General features: G+C 50.5%; 1 protein-coding gene and 1 long non-coding RNA gene across 10 annotated transcripts in view; one reads left to right on the forward strand and one right to left on the reverse strand.

Annotated features, from left to right (window-relative positions):
* KIF9 (kinesin family member 9) overlaps window positions 1–16,082 on the forward strand; it is a 53,539-nt gene that overhangs the window by 27,735 nt on the left and 9,722 nt on the right. For 6 of the 8 annotated variants that reach the window (XM_078078739.1, XM_078078742.1, XM_078078741.1 and 3 more), the window contains 11 exons: window positions 1,201–1,269; window positions 1,981–2,085; window positions 3,632–3,687; window positions 4,438–4,528; window positions 5,009–5,142; window positions 6,392–6,583; window positions 8,164–8,378; window positions 11,392–11,568; window positions 11,863–11,978; window positions 12,389–12,493; window positions 13,903–15,573. In XM_078078739.1, the coding sequence (XP_077934865.1) occupies window positions 1,201–1,269; window positions 1,981–2,085; window positions 3,632–3,687; window positions 4,438–4,528; window positions 5,009–5,142; window positions 6,392–6,583; window positions 8,164–8,378; window positions 11,392–11,568; window positions 11,863–11,978; window positions 12,389–12,493; window positions 13,903–14,016 (1,374 nt within the window). In that variant the 3' untranslated portion in view covers window positions 14,017–15,573. Of the gene's footprint in view, window positions 1–1,200; window positions 1,270–1,980; window positions 2,086–3,631; window positions 3,688–4,437; window positions 4,529–5,008; window positions 5,143–6,391; window positions 6,584–8,163; window positions 8,379–11,391; window positions 11,569–11,862; window positions 11,979–12,388; window positions 12,494–13,902; window positions 15,574–16,082 lie in introns of those variants that run through there. The other 2 variants (XM_078078745.1, XM_036107708.2) reach the window with 1 other exon arrangement.
* LOC118545459 (uncharacterized) overlaps window positions 4,489–16,082 on the reverse strand; it is a 59,509-nt gene continuing 47,915 nt past the window's right edge. Inside the window, exon 5 of one of the 2 annotated variants that reach the window (XR_013450221.1) lies at window positions 4,489–4,624. This is a non-coding gene — a long non-coding RNA (uncharacterized LOC118545459). Of the gene's footprint in view, window positions 4,625–11,500; window positions 11,718–16,082 lie in introns of those variants that run through there. The other variant, XR_013450227.1, reaches the window with a different exon arrangement.

Raw genomic sequence — 16,082 nt, forward strand, 5'->3', positions numbered from 1 at the left:
TGCCTGACCTGGGGTTGCCACAAACCTTCAATATGTAAAAAAATGCAGTATCTGGGAAGTTCAGTAAAGCAAAGTGCAATGAAATCAGGTAGGCCTGCATACGATTCTCTTAAAGATTTCTTTAAATGTTTTAAAAAAAAAAAAAAGAGATAGGTAAGTTCTAGAGCTCCACCATCCAGTACAGTAGCTGCTACTTGCTTGGGGCTATTTAAATTAGTTAAATCAAATTAAAAGTTCACTTCCTGGGTCACCCTAGTGACATTCAAGTGTTCAGTAGCTACATGTAGCTCACGGCACAGATACAGACCATTTCCATCATTACAGAAAGTTCTGTTAAACAGCACTGCTCTAGGGTATGTTGGTGATAGGTGCTATGAAAAAAATTAGAGCAAGATTTGCAAAAAAGAGTGGTGTGGGGGTGGGGAGGGGATTGCAGTTTTCTGTGGGGTGATTGAAGTGTGCCTAATTTAGAAGCTTTTGAACAAAGACTTGAAGGAGGTGTGGGGGTGAGCCAGGGCAATACTTGGGGGAAGAGTGTCCTGGGCAGAGGGGATAGGCAAGGCAGAGGCGGGAGTGTGCCAATTTGGTAGGACTGGAATGAGCTGGGGCGGGGAACAGTAGGGAAGAAGTAATGGGGGCAGGTCACAAAGAGCCTGCGTGACCCTACAAAAACCTAGAAAGACACAAAGATAGAAGGACAAAAATGCTGTGCAGTGTTGTTTGTAGCAGCAAAAATATTAGAGGTGACGTACCTGATTATCAGCAGGGAACAGTGACATGTCTGCGCAGTGGTTGGGAAGGATGAGGGTAGAAGGTACGGCTGTGTTGGAAAGCATCCTGGCGGCAGTGGGCTGCACTGAGAGGGCCATCACCCTGGTAGACTAGAAATCTGAAGCTCCCGGGAGTTGTGGTGTGAGGTTGCCCTCTGGGTTCCTGTGCTCACTCTCTTCTGTCTCCGCTGCTGTAAGAGGCAGAGGCCAGGGGACTGCTGAGGCCCCCGAAGACCCTAAACTCACCCCAGTTGGGGAAAAGTCACCAGCGGGGAGGGAATTGTCCAGATGCTGACATCACACCCCATGGGTTTCCAGGAGGGGCCGGGATGTCCAGGCATAGGTTAGGGAATTGTGGGCTTGATATGGAAGAGGCAGGGTGGCCTCTGTGACTGGCCTCCCTGCCCCTCCCCAAACTGTTTCCTGGCAGCGAATGGTCAAGAACCTGGAGAAGGAGCTGGTGCTGCTCAAGCAGGAGCTGGCCATCCATGACAGCCTGGTAAGGGGCTTGAGGCAGGGGTCTGGAGTGGGGGCTGGCTGGACTGCTAGAGGGGCTCGGGTCAGGGTACCAGGTGGGCAGAGGGACTGGGTGGACAGGAGCCAGATGGGTGGGAGGGCCAAGTAGGCAGGGAGACTTGGCCAGGGGGCCTGGAGAAGGAATGCCTGGAGGGCAGGGATCCTAGAAGAGCAGGAGGATGTGGGCAGGGGTGTCAGATATCAGGGAGCGGAGGCAGACAGTTGACAGGAGAACGAGGGGCAGGGGGCCAGGTGCCAGGCAGCTAGGGCAGGGGCAGATAGCATGATGGTCAAGGTCAGGGGAGGTGGGGCAGATTGGGCAGTGGGGGAGGGGGCGGCAGCAGAGGGCCCTGAGGGCAGAGAGTGGGAATGGGAGACCTCTGGTGGCTTGCCTGGGCCTGCTCACGGTCCAGGGGGGCTCTTGAGGCAGAGGCAGCCACCCCCCTCCCATGGCCCTCATGCTACAGAGTGTGCTGAGACTCAGCCAGCAGAGCCCCCCTTGCTTGGAGTGGCAAGCCCATGGCAGGCGGCTCTCGAGACCCAGTTGTCCGTCTGTGACCCGAGCACCTGGCCAGGACCCAGTGGTCCTGCCCTGTGTCCAACCTCCCCTGAACGGTTCTCAGAATGACCCCTGCTGCCCCGGTTGGGCTCAGGTGTTTGGAGCTTGTTGACATGTTCTTCATCCTCCTCCAAGGCCAACCGTACCCTTGTGAACTATGATCCCATGGATGAAATCCAGATTGCTGAGATCAACTCCCAGGTGCGGAGGTACCTGGAGGGGACGCTGGATGAGATTGACGTAAGGAGCCTTTCTTTGGGACCATGCCCTCCCTTTCCTGGGCATCCCCCCCCTTGTGCTATGCTGGTCTTGGAACCTCACACCGAGTGGGTGCAGTGGGTATGGGGTGGGTGGTGCTGGACCCCTGGCCTCGGGCCCTACAGCCTACCGAGGCCTCAGCATCCGTGTTTAGGGTTACAAGGATGGGTGTGCCCCTCAGAGTGGCCAGCAGCCTTGAACACACTTGACCACACAGGGGTGGTCCATCACCCTGGGCACAGGTGTGGTCCCTGGAGCCAGGCTGCCCGGATCACATCCCAGCTCAGTTGTCTCCTTGCTGAGTGACTTCAGCAAAACGCTCAACCTCGTGTACTTGGAGTGAGGAGGGAAACCAAAATGGAATTAACTGAGCTGCCGCAGCTCAGGTGCTCAGCTGTGCTGGGCGGAGTGAGGTCATTCAAGGATGATGGTCATGCGGGCTGACAGGGCAGACGTGCAGGGCCTGTGTTGGAGTAGGCCAAGGAGGAAGAGACCGCAGCCACACAGGGAAGGGTCCTCAGAGGGAAGGATGCATTCTGTTTTTACAGTGCAGGCCAGCAAACCCCTCATCAGGGAGCTACATGGCAGATCACCCCCCCACCCCCAGCCCAGGCCTGTTACTGTGGTAGCTGTAACTGGCAGGCCTGGGACAACAGGGGTGGGCTCTTCTGGCCTTGGAGGAGGGTTAGTCCCAGAATGACCCTCCGGCAAGGGTAATGCTTGTGGTCTGTAGGGCCAAGAGGGAAGCCATTGGCCTTCCTCTAGCCACAGATGTGTATGTGCCACACAGAAAGTTCATAACGGAACCTTGTAGAAACAGGAGAGAGCTGAAGACCATAAATTTTATTAAAATTCTTTTCTTAGTATTTTCAATAACTAGAGTCATTTTAATTTTATAGAGACCTTCCCTTAGAAAAGGTAATTTTTAAAGATTCATTTATTTGAGAGAGAGAATGTGAGCATGCAAGCGTGGCAAAGGGAGAGGGAGAGAGAATCTCAAGCAAGGTCCCCGCTGAGCATGGAGCCTGATACGGGGCTGCATCTCATGACCCTGAGATCACAGCCTGAGCCGAAACCAAGAGTCAGCTGTTCACTGATTGCACCACTCAGGAGCTCCAGGGAAGGTCATTTTTATAACCTCAGTAAATACTTAGTTTGAAAACTATGAATCAATTGTTTCTCTGTTCTTTTTTTTTTTTTTAAGATTTTATTTATTCATTTGAGAGAGAGAGAGACAGAGCCAAGCAGAGGGAGAGGGAGAAGCAGGCTCCCCGCTGAGCTGGGAGCGCGATGCAGGGCTCGATCCCAGGACCTGGAAATCATGACCTGAGCTGAAGGCAGATGCCCAATTACTGAGCCACCCAGGCACCCGTTTCTCTGTTCTTGAGGAGATTTCAGATGTTCCATTCTTAAGGCAGATGATCAAAGGGTTAGCCGAAGAGTCCTGGTTTCTCTACTAACCATAGACACACCCTCCGTCCTGTGCTGCCTGAAGCCCAACCTCTCTGCCTTGCTGTCTTCCCTCCAGATCATCAACCTCAGACAGATCCAGGAGGTGTTCAACCAGTTCCGGGTGGTGCTGAGGTAAGGGACCCCCACCCACCCACCTGACTCCTACATCAGGCTGCCATTTTCGTTTCCCATGGTCAAGGTGTGGCCTCTAAGCACACTGCCTTGTTTCTCATGGGTGAGAAGCCAGCTCAGAGTCCTTGGGGTGTGCCCAGGCCCCTGAGCTCTCAGATCCTCCAGTCCTCCCTTTCCCCTGGGGGAAGCGGGGAGGAGAGCCCTCCAGTCAAGGACAGCTCAGAGAGGAAGTGGTCCCTGGTGGGTGTTTCCTGAGTTCATTAATTAGACGGGAGGTCCTTCTGGAGTACCAGCCCTGAGTGTGGCCAGAGCAGGGCCTCGTGAATACTCCCTGTGCCCAACCCCCACTTCAGGAGTCATTTGCAGTTTATTTGGGTGCAGACACACAGCTCATGCTGGGTAGTAGCACAGACGTGGGTCACATGATTCCCAAGGGCCTTGTGAAGATAGAACCTGGGTGGGAAAGCATGGTCCTGAGGCAGGCTTACAGTCCTTGTTAAAGTTTTGGGGCAGAAGTGCCTGGCACACAAGGGTGGCCACTGCGGATTTTAGGGCTGGACGGTGGGTGTGTGCACTGAGGAATCGGGGTGTGGAATGGGCTTGTTTGGTCTAGTCTGGTTCATGATGAGGGTGTGGTTCCATCCCAAGGGGCCACACCCAAATGACTTCTAATTCCCATACTTGGTTCTTGCTCTGGAAGGTTCAGCCTAGCGCCAAGGTGCGAGGTGTTCTCTCATTCTCTCTTTCAAGCCAACAGGAACAGGAAGTGGAGTCCACTTTGCGCAGGAAATACACCCTCATAGACAAGAATGACTTTGCCGCCATCTCTGCAGTCCAGAAGGTATGCATGGTTGCTTCTTGTTGACAGCATTCATGTCAGACTTTTTCCATCTCCAGACCTTTCCAGAAACAGCAGGTGTTCTGCATTAGAGCAGATCTGGGGTTGCAACAGATAAAGGTAACACCAGGTTGAGTGGGACCCATGCAAGAGTAAAACCGTATATGAATTCAAAATGATCTACAATGTTGGAGACATGACCATATACGTGACCATAAACAAGACCAATTCCTGGAGTTAGGTTGGAGACAGGCCTTAAGATCCTCAAGGAGACACCAGACCATCGAGTGGATTTGATGTGGAACATGGACGTTGGTAGGGTGATCAGAGATAGTGCTGTTGGAGATAGCCTGAAGCTAGCAGCCTAGGCCTGCTATCCTGGCGTGTGGGGTGAACATGCCCACCTGGGTACGTGTATACTTGGGTCCCCCACAGGCCAAAACCCTAATCTAACCCTCGGCCCTGTGGCTGGCCTCTCTCCAGGCAGGGCTTGTGGACGTTGATGGCCACCTAGTGGGTGAGCCTGATGGACAAGGCTTCGGACTCGGGGTCATCCCTTACTCTACCAAACCTGGGAAGAAATCCAAGTCCAAGAAGACGTTCAAAGAACAGCTCAGGTGAGGAACCTTCCTGTTGCTTTACCTGCTGAGCATCTGGCCCTCCTTGGCTGGTGAAAGAGAGGACACAAGCTAGTGTCTTCGCTACTGGGTGGTCCCAGTTGCTCGTATTGCCTGCCAATACTAGCAACATCTGTGGGGCCCAGGCTTTGCTGGTTACCTCTTGTCCACACAGCAACCCCAGGAGGTAGGAGTTCATGTCTCCATTTTACTGATGTAGATACCAAAGCTCGGAGAGGCGAAATCACTCTCAAGGTCACGCCACTGAGGAGTGATAGCGTGGAAGAGAGAAGCCAGGCTAGCACCCCCCCACCCCCAGTACTACATGCGGAAACCACCCCTAACCGGAGTCCTTTTGTGACCCAGCTCCCTGGTACTCATGTCACCTAAAAACCCCAGTTCACCTTCCAGACAGGAATCGTTTGTGTGTGCCGGGTGAGAGGAGTGTCAAGGCTCACTTAATGAGATGCCGTCCCTGGAAGATGCTGGTAGTGGTGGACGTGAACACAGGCTCTAGGAGGCTCCTCTCACTGAAGGGGTCACCTCGTGGGAGGCATGACAGCCTCTCTGTGCTTCCATTTCCTTCTCCCTAAATTGGGAATCCTAATAGTAGCTTCAAAGTCAGGGGGGTTGTTGGGAAGATAAATGGGTGAAGGCAGGTCCTGTACCTAGAAAGTAGGCAGTGCGAATGTGGTGTTGCTGTTATTCCATCTGCTAAAGAAACCTGTGTAGAAAACTGTTCCATGCAGAACAGGAGTCGGGTAGCAGGGGTTGCCGAGGCCCCTGGCCTCCTCCTGACGGCTCAGGCCGGCTCACATGTGCCTCTCTGAGGAGGAAGACCCTGGGCACCATCACTTGGAGAGCGAGGGCAGCTACTTTCCTGGGGGTGGGTGTGGGCACTCGTGGAGGCGGGAGAGCAGGTCATGGACTGGTCAGGGCAGCAGGGCAGACATGTCTTGCTTTACCTTTGGTCCGCAGACAGACCTACCCTGGGTGGGAGCTCTGCCACCCATTCCCCGGGAGGCCTGTGTGATCAAGACCTCAGTAGCCCGGATGCTCCAGGAGCCTGTGGCCCACCCCACAGGTCCAGCCGCTTTCAGACCTGGAGCCTGCCTAGTTTTCCCAGGTGTCTCCTGGCTGGGATGGGACTTCTGAAGTCTGAGGGTTTGGAAATGTCACTCCCCTAAGTACCAGAGACACCTTACTGCCCATGACTGAGCCCTGGGGCCTCCCTGCCTTCTCCTTCCAGCTCCTCAGCAAGAAAGGAAGGTGCCAGCAGCCCTGTGAGTGGCAAGGATTTGGAGGTCTCTACCTCCAAGACCCAGCTGACCCCGTCCTCCAAGGAGGGGGATGTCAAAGAGCTGCCTCTGCGGGACCGGGAGACCTCCAGCATTGAGCCTCTTCCCTCAGACTCCCCGAAGGAGGAATCACGCCCACCCAGGTAACACCTCATGCAAGTTCACCAGATCATTCAAAACCAGAGTGTGATCCTCAGCATGTCAAGAGCGCCTGCAGATAGATGAGAAATAAAATAGGGGCTAATAGGCAAAGACTAGGAGCACAGTCCAGAAAGAAGCAACGTGATGGCTTATCCACAGGTGAAATGGTCCCACCTCAGGAGTCCTCCAATATACGCAGTTATACATGGAATCATTTTAGGCCCTTCAAATAGCAGTTATTTAAATAATTACATTTACATTGAAAAAAATAACTAAAGCGTTCAAAAGGCCCCAAATTCTCAAGGCATGAGACCCCTTCCTCTATAACTACTCAGTTCCTCTCCCTGGCGAGCCGGCAATTGAGTGTCCAGTAATGTATCTTGAAACAGAGATGAGGACAGAGATTTATGCAAACGGATGTTCACTGCATCATTAATTTAAAAAGCCAAAAACAATTTTGGGAAACACCTTCAGTAGCTAACATTACGGAAAAGGTACTAAGTGAATTATCATCTCTGCCCTTGGGATGTACGAGGATGTGCATGAAGAATTTTTTCCCCAGCAGGTGAACATTTCCAAGAACTCAGACAAGTTGAAAGTACTGTACAGCAAACACCCGCTTGATTCTACATTTAACACATGACTTACTTCATCACGCATCTTTCTCTCCATCCCTCTTATTTTTTGGATGCATTTCTTTTTTTTTTTTAACTTTTTAAAATTTTTTTATTGTTTTTTAAAGGTTTTATTTATTTATCTGAGAGAGAACTCGAGAGAGAGAGCACACACACAAGCAGTGGGGAGGGGCAGAGGGAGAGGGAGAAGCAGACGCCCCGCTGAGCAAGGAGCCCGATACGGGACTCGATCCCAGGACCCGGGGATCATGACCTGAGCTGAAGGTGATGCTTAACCGACTGAGCCAAGGTGCCCCTAACTTTTTTTTTTTTAAGATTCATTGATTTGAGAGAGAGTGTGAGTGAGCAGGGGGAGGGACAGAGAGAGACAATCCTGAAGCAGACTCCCTGCTGCGCAGGGAGGCCGACGCGGGGCTCGATCCCAGGACCCCAAGATCACGACCTGAGCCAAAACCAAGAGCCAGCCATTCAACTGACTGAGCCCCCCAGGCGCCTGCATTTCAAAGGAAGTTGCAGACAGTCCACACCCCCTGGCCCCCAACACTTCACCTTACATCTCATTAACCAGAGTTCTGAGTGCCGTAGAGCATGAAGGAATGCCTCTGTGAAAAGCGTAAGATGTAAAATTATATCTACTGCATGACCTCAAACATTAAAAAATGTATCAAAGAAATCCCTGAAGGAGATACACCAAGGTGTAGTTGCCAGTAGGTAGCGCATGGTTTTTTGCTTTGTTTTCTGTTTCCTACACTTTTCCTTGCTGTCCTCACTTTCTGCTGTGGTCACGTGCCCTTGCGTGCGGGGAGAGACAGAGACTGGGGAGTTGTTCCTGCACAGGGTGCCTGGGAGTTCTGGCCTCCGGCCCACAGAAGCCCCCCCTCCTCCCCCCGGGAAGAGAGGCGAGGTGCTGGGCTCTGGCTCCCCTTCCCCTCCCCTTCTGTCTTCAGGCCCAGTACCCCACCCCCCAAACCTGTGGCCTTTGAGGACTTTAAGAACGAGCGGGGCAGTGAGATCAACCGCATCTTCAAAGAGAACAAGTCCATCTTGAACGAGCGGAGGAAAAGGGCCAGTGAGACCACACAGCGCATCAATGCCATCAAGCGGGAGATGGACATGACCAAGGAGGCACTAAATTTTCAGAAGTCACTCCGGGAGAAGCAAGGTGAATGTGATAGGAAGGTGGCCGGGGGCTGTGGGAGCTGAGTCATCCTGCTCTAAACAGGGCCGTCTTGGGCACAGGAGGACTGAGGTGGGTGGGGGCCAGCAGGGCATGTGGAAGTGTGGTCTTCACGCCTGGGTCATCATGTGGCTCTAGTCAGCCCCGGGGAGCCTTAGGCTCCTTTTCTGTCAGTCAGCCTTCGCCTGTGGGTCTCCCATTATTTTGTTCTCTCAGACCTAAGTGCTGGGCCTTCTCCCTGATATGTGCTGCTCCCAGTGGAGAAGCAGGCCTTTGGTTTTATAGAGGCCTCCCCAGGGAGATGGGCAGCTGGTGACCCCCACAAGGGCCCTAGGTCCTCGTGTGGTCTCCTCACTGCCCAGGGTAGTCTGATTGGCATGGGGGTGCTGGTTAAGACACCAGAAACTGAGGAGGGAAAGAGAATATCGGTACCAGAGGGCCTAGGGAGTCATTGTCACTGAGATCATTCCTCATGCCAGACCCTCAACACCCATGCTGGCCTGGCAAAGTCTAGTCTCCTAAGGCAGGTGGTATGTGTGTGTGTGTGGGGGGGTCCTCAGGCTCAGAGAGCAGGGACCTCAGTGTGGGGAGGGTGCTCACTGGTTACCCTGACCCTGGTGCCCTTGTCCCAATGGCGGACAGCGCTCAGCACTGCCCTGAGGTGCCCTCACACCTTGAGTGTGCGGAGGACTTATTGGGGAGGGCTGATCAAACACAGACTCCTAGGCCCTGACTACTGGTTCTAACTCAGATGATCTGGAGCAAGGCCCAGAACCTGCATTTTAATGAGTAACCATCCTGACTCTGGGGCCAGAGGTTCAGAAGCCACATTCTTGTTCACATTGCTGGTTCCATTGTCCTCCCGACAGGGCACATTGGAGGTTACTGGGCTTTCCCTGGCTAAATCACAGCCCTGCTCCAGGCGGGCTTCCCAGGCGGCGATCTGTCGGGGCATCTGCAGACGTCATTTGTTTTATTTCTGCAGGCCAGGTGGATCATCTCACAGTGAGATGTGCACTTTACTCATTTACGTCTCAGAGGGCAACTCCAAATTCGTGAGGCCACTTTGCTCATACTCCACAGACCAGCCGTGACGCACTATTCCAGAGGGCTAAGCCTCCATGGGTCTGCGCATGGGGGAGGACTGGTCATGGTAGCTCCAGATAGGCCCCAACCCAGAACCTCCAGGGTGAAGATCTACGGGACCAAGGACTTCTTTGTCCCTTCTGCCCACACCTTCTTAGACTATGCAACTTCTTATTACCTATTTACATATTTTAAATAATATATATTCGTGCTATGCTGACATATCATTTATGCCTAAATATTCCTGAAAACAGATATTTTTAAGGAATGAGATGAAGATTAAACAAACAATATTTTAAAATAGTTAAAATTTGGGGGTGCCTGGCCGGCTCAGTCGGAAGAGCATGTGACTTGATCTCAGGGTCTTGAGTTCGAGCCCCATGTTGGGTGTAGAGATTACTCAAATAAATAAAAACTTAAAATGAAATAAAACATTTGAAATTTTATCTATCAGTATAAAAACATTTTTTTAAAGATTTTATTTGAGAGAGAGAGAGAGAGAGTGAGCACAAGTGGGGGGCAGAGGGAGACGGAGAAGCAGGCTCCCCACTGAGCAGGGAGCCTGATGTGTGGGGCTCAATCCCAGGACCCTGGGATCATGACCTGAGCCGAAGGCAGACGCTTAACTGAGCCACCCAGGTACCCAAAAACACACATTTTTGCTCTTTCCCCCCAACATGAGTTGTTTTCCCATTGGTTGTTAAAATACTAAATAAAATACTTTTATCTTGAGGGAATAGATCAGGTAAATTTGTTTTTTGATTCATTTTGATTGATAGCCACTTACTGGCCCAGCCAGGTCAGCAAATTTGGCATGTTAATTAGTGTTTTGTGAAAGAAAAATGAAAAATCATTTTAGGTTCAACTCTTTGAAGTTTTTTCCTTGGCAATAATCCAAGAACCCCCCCGGTGGGACACAAGGTGTTCACGGTCCCTCCCCGTGTCATCAGAATACTGTAAAGACTTTACTCTGTAAAGGACTTGTGTCTATCACAGTGACTACACTGGGGACTGCCCACAGCACACAGACCAGGCCGCTCTGCACTGAAGGGGAGGGACCTGGGGGGGCCCCTCTGTACCCTCCCTCTCTAGACTTCCTGAATTGGGACCAATTCAAGATTCGTAATTGCCTGTCCATAAATGGTGTGACAGTGTACCTTAATTTTTCCCCACTGAGTATCAGTGGAAGGACACCTGGAGACTGCCTTATGTGCCCCCCCTCCTCACTCTCCGGGGTTCCCTAGGGTGGAAGCCCCACAGACCTGGTGCGATTGACATGATGCCTGTGGTGAGCTTTCTAGGTCCCGTGGGCAGTGGCCGGCTGAGTGAATGGCTCCACAGACCATGTTATTTTGTCTTAACTCAGCAACCCTCATCTGACAGACCTTAAAAGCTCATGCCGAGACCATGAGATGACAGATAGCACAACTGACCCCTCTCCTTCTGGAGCCTCTGACAGCCTCTTGACATAATACAGATTTACGCGCTCTGTTCTTAATAACCTTGCCCAGGTGCCTTGTGGTACTAGCCCGTGGTGGCAGTTCATGTATATGACTCACAGAAAAGGTAGACATCCACTTAATTGAGGTGACTCCTGAACTATGTTTGGCCAGTAAGGTTTAAGACCAAAATAAGTGTGAAGCATGCGCCATCTCTACCCTCTCCCCTGCGTACCCCTCCTGTTCTTAAAGTTGCCCTTGTGGCCCCCTCTGAGCTGAACTCCCTCTGCCGGTGAGACGTGGCCCGGTGGCCTGGCCTCCTCGTGCTTCGCCCACCCTGGCCCCACAGCCCAGCCCTTCCTCTGGTGTCTGGTCTTCATGTTTTGCCAGCACTTTGTTCCCTCTTTCCAGAATTCCTCCCTCCCCACGCCCCAAGTGAACACCTCGTTCTCTGACCTCCTCTGTCCCTGCAGGCGAGTATGAGAACAAGGGGCTGATGATCATCGACGAGGAGGAATTCCTGATGATCCTGAAGCTCAAAGACCTCAAGAAGCAGTACCGGGCTGAGTATCAGGACCTGCGTGACCTCAGGGCTGAGATCCAGTACTGCCAGCACTTGGTGGATCAGTGTCGCCACCGCCTGCTCACGGGTGTGCCATTTGGGAAGGTCGGCTGGCCACCTGATCTCCCGGGAGGCAGAGGGCAAGGCCACCACCTGGGTTCTCGAAGCGGCTTCAGAGCTTTTCTCTGACAGCTGGGGCTGGACAGGGGCTTTGAAGTGTTTCCAGGACTCTGAGAGCTGGAGAGGGAGACGGGAAAGGGTGAGACCCTAGAGCAGGAAGCGAAGAAGAGGGTGAGCCTGTGACAGGCACACACACAGGCTTTACCTGCTTCCTCAGGGCCTCCCCAACACCTCACAGTGCTGTCTTCCTGCCTCCTTGCAGAATTTGATATCTGGTACAATGAGTCCTTCTTCATCCCTGAGGACATGCAAGTGTCACTGAAGCCAGCTAGTGGCATCCGGCCAGGCATGGTGCCTATCAGCAGGCTCGTGGCTCTGGTGAGTGGCACAGGGGCCGGCGTGGGGACAGTGGATGAGCACAGGGTGGTGGGCAGTACCCTTTGTCCTCTGTTTTCTCCGCAAACATGGCCGTGTATAGGCTGCTCCCAGCCTCTCCCACGGCTGGCCCAGGCAGATGGACAGGTCCAGGTCTCCCCAGTTATGGAGGATGGGGACACAGAAAACATCACTTGCTACTGCCCCCTTGCCGGGGTGGCTCATCCTGCCCAGGTGGCAGCTACAGGATGTCTGGCAAATATGGGACCAGGGGTTGTGAGCTACCCTGCATGGGGATTTACAAACCCTGCAAGGGGCTGCCCTGATGCCCGCCTCCCCCCCCCCAGGCCCTGTCAGGGAAGTTCCTAACAATGGCAGGCTGAAGGGACTATGCTGAGTTGAGCCTCCCCTAGGGAGAAGATGACCAGGACAAGTTCAGCCAGCTGCAGCAGATGATGCTGCCAGAGGGCCCTGACTCCATCTCCTTCTACAATGCCAAAGTCAAGACAGAACAGAAGGTAACTGGGCGGGGGGGGGGGGGGGGGGGGGGTTCATGTCTCCAGGAAGGTGGGGCCTCAGAGATCACATTATTAGGACACCCAAGATCACACTTCCCACTTTGGAGAGGCAAAGAAGGAATATGCCAGCCAAGGGAAATACAGAGTCACCCAGAGTCAGTGGGTATCTTCTGCCAACTCTATAGAGTCCTAGATTGGGTTCAATCCAGCAGGGGTCCCACAGACCCGGAGATGGTTATTGGGAGCTAAGCTGGCCCATGTGTGGTTCACAGCCCAGGGTAGGGTCTGGGAATCTCCTGGGACCACTGCCTGTTGGGGACCGCCTCTCCAGTGGGGGCCACCACAAATAGGAGGCAGGGGACAGAGGACCACATGCAGCTGAGGCAAAGCTAGACAGGGTGTTGGCCACAGGCTGGGCCTGCACTCTCCTCCCTAAGCAGGTTGGGCCAGAGCAGAGGGGCTTGTTCTGCTGAGGCTCAGTCTGGAGCCAGAACACAGAGGGCCCGTGGTGTGCCCATAGGCTATTCTTTTTATTTTTTTTTTAAGATTTTATTTATTTGAGGGCGCCTGGGTGGCTCAGTCGTTAAGCGTCTGCCTTCGGCTCAGGTCATGATCCCAGGGTCCTGGGATCGAGTCCCACATCGGGCTCCCTGCTCAGTGGGGAGCCTGCTTCTCCCTCTCCCACTCCCCCTGCTTGTGTTCCCTCTCTCGCTGTCTGTCTCTCTCTGTTGAAAAATAAATAAAATCTTTAAAAAAAAAAAAAAAAAAAAGATTTTATTTATTTGAGAGAAAGAGCATGAGCGGGGGTGGAGGGGGGACAGAGAGAGAGGGAGAAGCAGACTCCCCACTGAGCAGGGAGCCCAGTAGGGCTCTATCCCAGGACCCTGAGATCATGACCTGAGCCTAAGGCAGATGCTTAACCGACTGAGCCACCCCGGCGCCCCCCACAGGCCGTTCTTATACAGCAGGTAGCAGGTGCACATGGGGAGATTGCCGAAGAGAGCACATCCTTTAAAAAATATAAATACAAATACCCAGTCCCCCATCCTCTCTGACAGGGAACGCCTGTCACTTGTTTCTTGTGTTCCCATTGCGCATTGTGCTGTATCTTGCCTTTCCCACTAAATAGTGTATCCTGAAGATCATTCCATTTCTTTTTTTCCTTAAAGCTGTATACTAGTACTCCATTGTGAGGATGTATCAAAATGTACTTAACCCATCTCATATTGAGGAACATTTGGGCAGTTCCGTTTGTTTACAATACCAATATTGTGATAACCTTGTACAAGTGCGAATTCACATATGAGTGAATATACGTGAAAGTTAAGTTTTGTAGAAGTGAGTTTTTTGGTCACAAGGACATGTGTACTTTTTTTTTTTTTTAAAGATTTTATTTATTTATTTGACAGAGAGAGACCCAGCGAGAGAGGGAACACAAGCAGGGGGAGGGAGAGGGAGAAGCAGGCTTCCCGCGGAGCAGGGAGCCTGATGCGGGGCTCGATCCCGGGACCCCGGGATCATGACCTGAGCCGAAGGCAGACACTTAACGACTGAGCCATCCAGGCGCCCCGGACATGTGTACTTTTAATGGATGGTGCCAGGTCACCTGCTTAGAGCTGGACCTGTCTGTACCTCCACAGCTTCACCACAAGATATATTATCCTGCTTTTTGTTTTTTTCCAATCTGAAAGGAGAAAATGGCCTCTCAGGGGAGGTTTAATTTATATTTCTGTTATTATAAATGAAGTTGAGCTTCTCATATGTTTAAGTGCCATTTTAATTTCTTTTCCTGTAAATTGCCTATCTGTATTTTTGCCTATTTTTCTATCGTTTTTTGGTCTTTATTCTTATTAATTTGTAGGAAGTCTTGATATACTGGGAAGATTGGCTCTTTATGATATGAGCTGCAAATATTTTCCTGTTTGTCATTTCTCTTTTGTGTTTAACTCTGGTTTGTTGTAGTTATTCTGTTGGGTTTTTTTTAAGATTTTATTTATTTATTTGAGAGAAAGAGAGAGCATGCATGAGTGGGGCGAGGGGCAGAGGGAGAGGGAGAAGCAGACTCCTTGCTGAGCAGGGAGCCCGACGCAGGGCTATATGACTGTCTTTATGCCAGTACTATAATGTCTTGGTTACTGTAGATTTGTAGTTAGTTTTGAAATTGCGAAGAATGAATTCTCCATCTTTGTTCTTTTTTTTTCAAGATTGTTTTGACCATTCAGGGTTCCTTGTATTTCCATACAAATTTTCAGACCAGCTTGTCAGTTTATGCAAAGAAGCCAGCTGGGACCAGGGTTGTGTTGAATTTATAGGTTACTTTGGGGAATATTGCCATCCTAACAATATTAAGTCTTCAAATCCATGAACATAGGCTATCTTTCTATTTGCTTAAGTCTTCAGTTTCTTTCAGTGGAGTTTTGTACTTCTCAGAGTTTAAGTTTTGTACTTAAAAAAAATTTATTCCCAAGTATTTTATTCTTTTTGATGCTATGATGAATGGAATTGTATTTTAAATTTCATTCTTGGATTGTTCATTGTATTTGTATAGAAATACAGTTGCGTTTTGTATAATGATGTGGTATTCCATCACCTTGCTAAACTCATTTATTTATTTATTTTTTGTTGAACTCATTTATTAATTCTAATAGTTTTTTAGTGGATTCCTTAGGACTTTATGCATATAAGATCATGTCATCTACAAATACAAATAGTTTTACTTCTTCCTTTCCAATCCAATGCCTTTTATATCTTTTTCTTGCCTAATTTTCCTGGCTAGAACCTCTGGTACAAAGTTGAAATAAGAGGTGAAAGTTGCCATCTTTGTCTTGTTTCTGACCTTAGGGGGAAGGTATTCATTCTTTCACTCTTAAGTATGATGTTAGCTGTGGGGTTTTCCTAGAAAAGAAGAGTCGTAGAGCAGCACTTCTCACTCTGCCGTGCACATGAATCACCAGGTTGTTAGAATACAGAGTCTGACGCAGCAGCCCTGGGGTGGAGCCTGAGATTCTGCTTTTCTGATAAGCTCCTAGATGATGCCTGTGTGGCTAGTCCAGGGAACACCCTCTGAGCAACACGCTTTGAAGTTCATTATTAGGGGGCACCTGGCTGGCTCAGAAGAGCATGCAACTCTTGATCTCGGGGTTGTGAGTTTGAGCCCTGCATGGGGTGTAGAGATTACTTAAATAAATAAAAAACTTTAAAAAAATGAAGTTCCTTCTTAGAACCTTTCTTTTATCAGGGTGAAAAAGTTCTCTTCTGTACCTAGTTCATTGAGTATTTTTATCAGGAAGGGATATTGGAATCTGATCTTTTTGAATACTGTCTTTTTATTTTTATTCTCTCTTCTAGGATTCTGATTAGATGCATATTAGACTTTCTCATTATGTCCTCTGTATCTCTTAAAATCAGCATTTCTTCCAGCTCCTCATCTCTATACTGTAATTTGGGTAATTTCTTTACATTCCTGTTTCAGTTTATTAACGCCCTCTTCAGCTATGTCTAATCAGCCATGTCTAAAAATTCTATTTGGTTCTTCTTCAAATTTACTTGGTCATTTTTTATAAACTCTTATTTCATGCTTTTTTAAAAA

Source organism: Halichoerus grypus, chromosome 1, assembly GCF_964656455.1.
Source record: "Halichoerus grypus chromosome 1, mHalGry1.hap1.1, whole genome shotgun sequence".
Taxonomy (NCBI): domain Eukaryota; kingdom Metazoa; phylum Chordata; class Mammalia; order Carnivora; family Phocidae; genus Halichoerus; species Halichoerus grypus.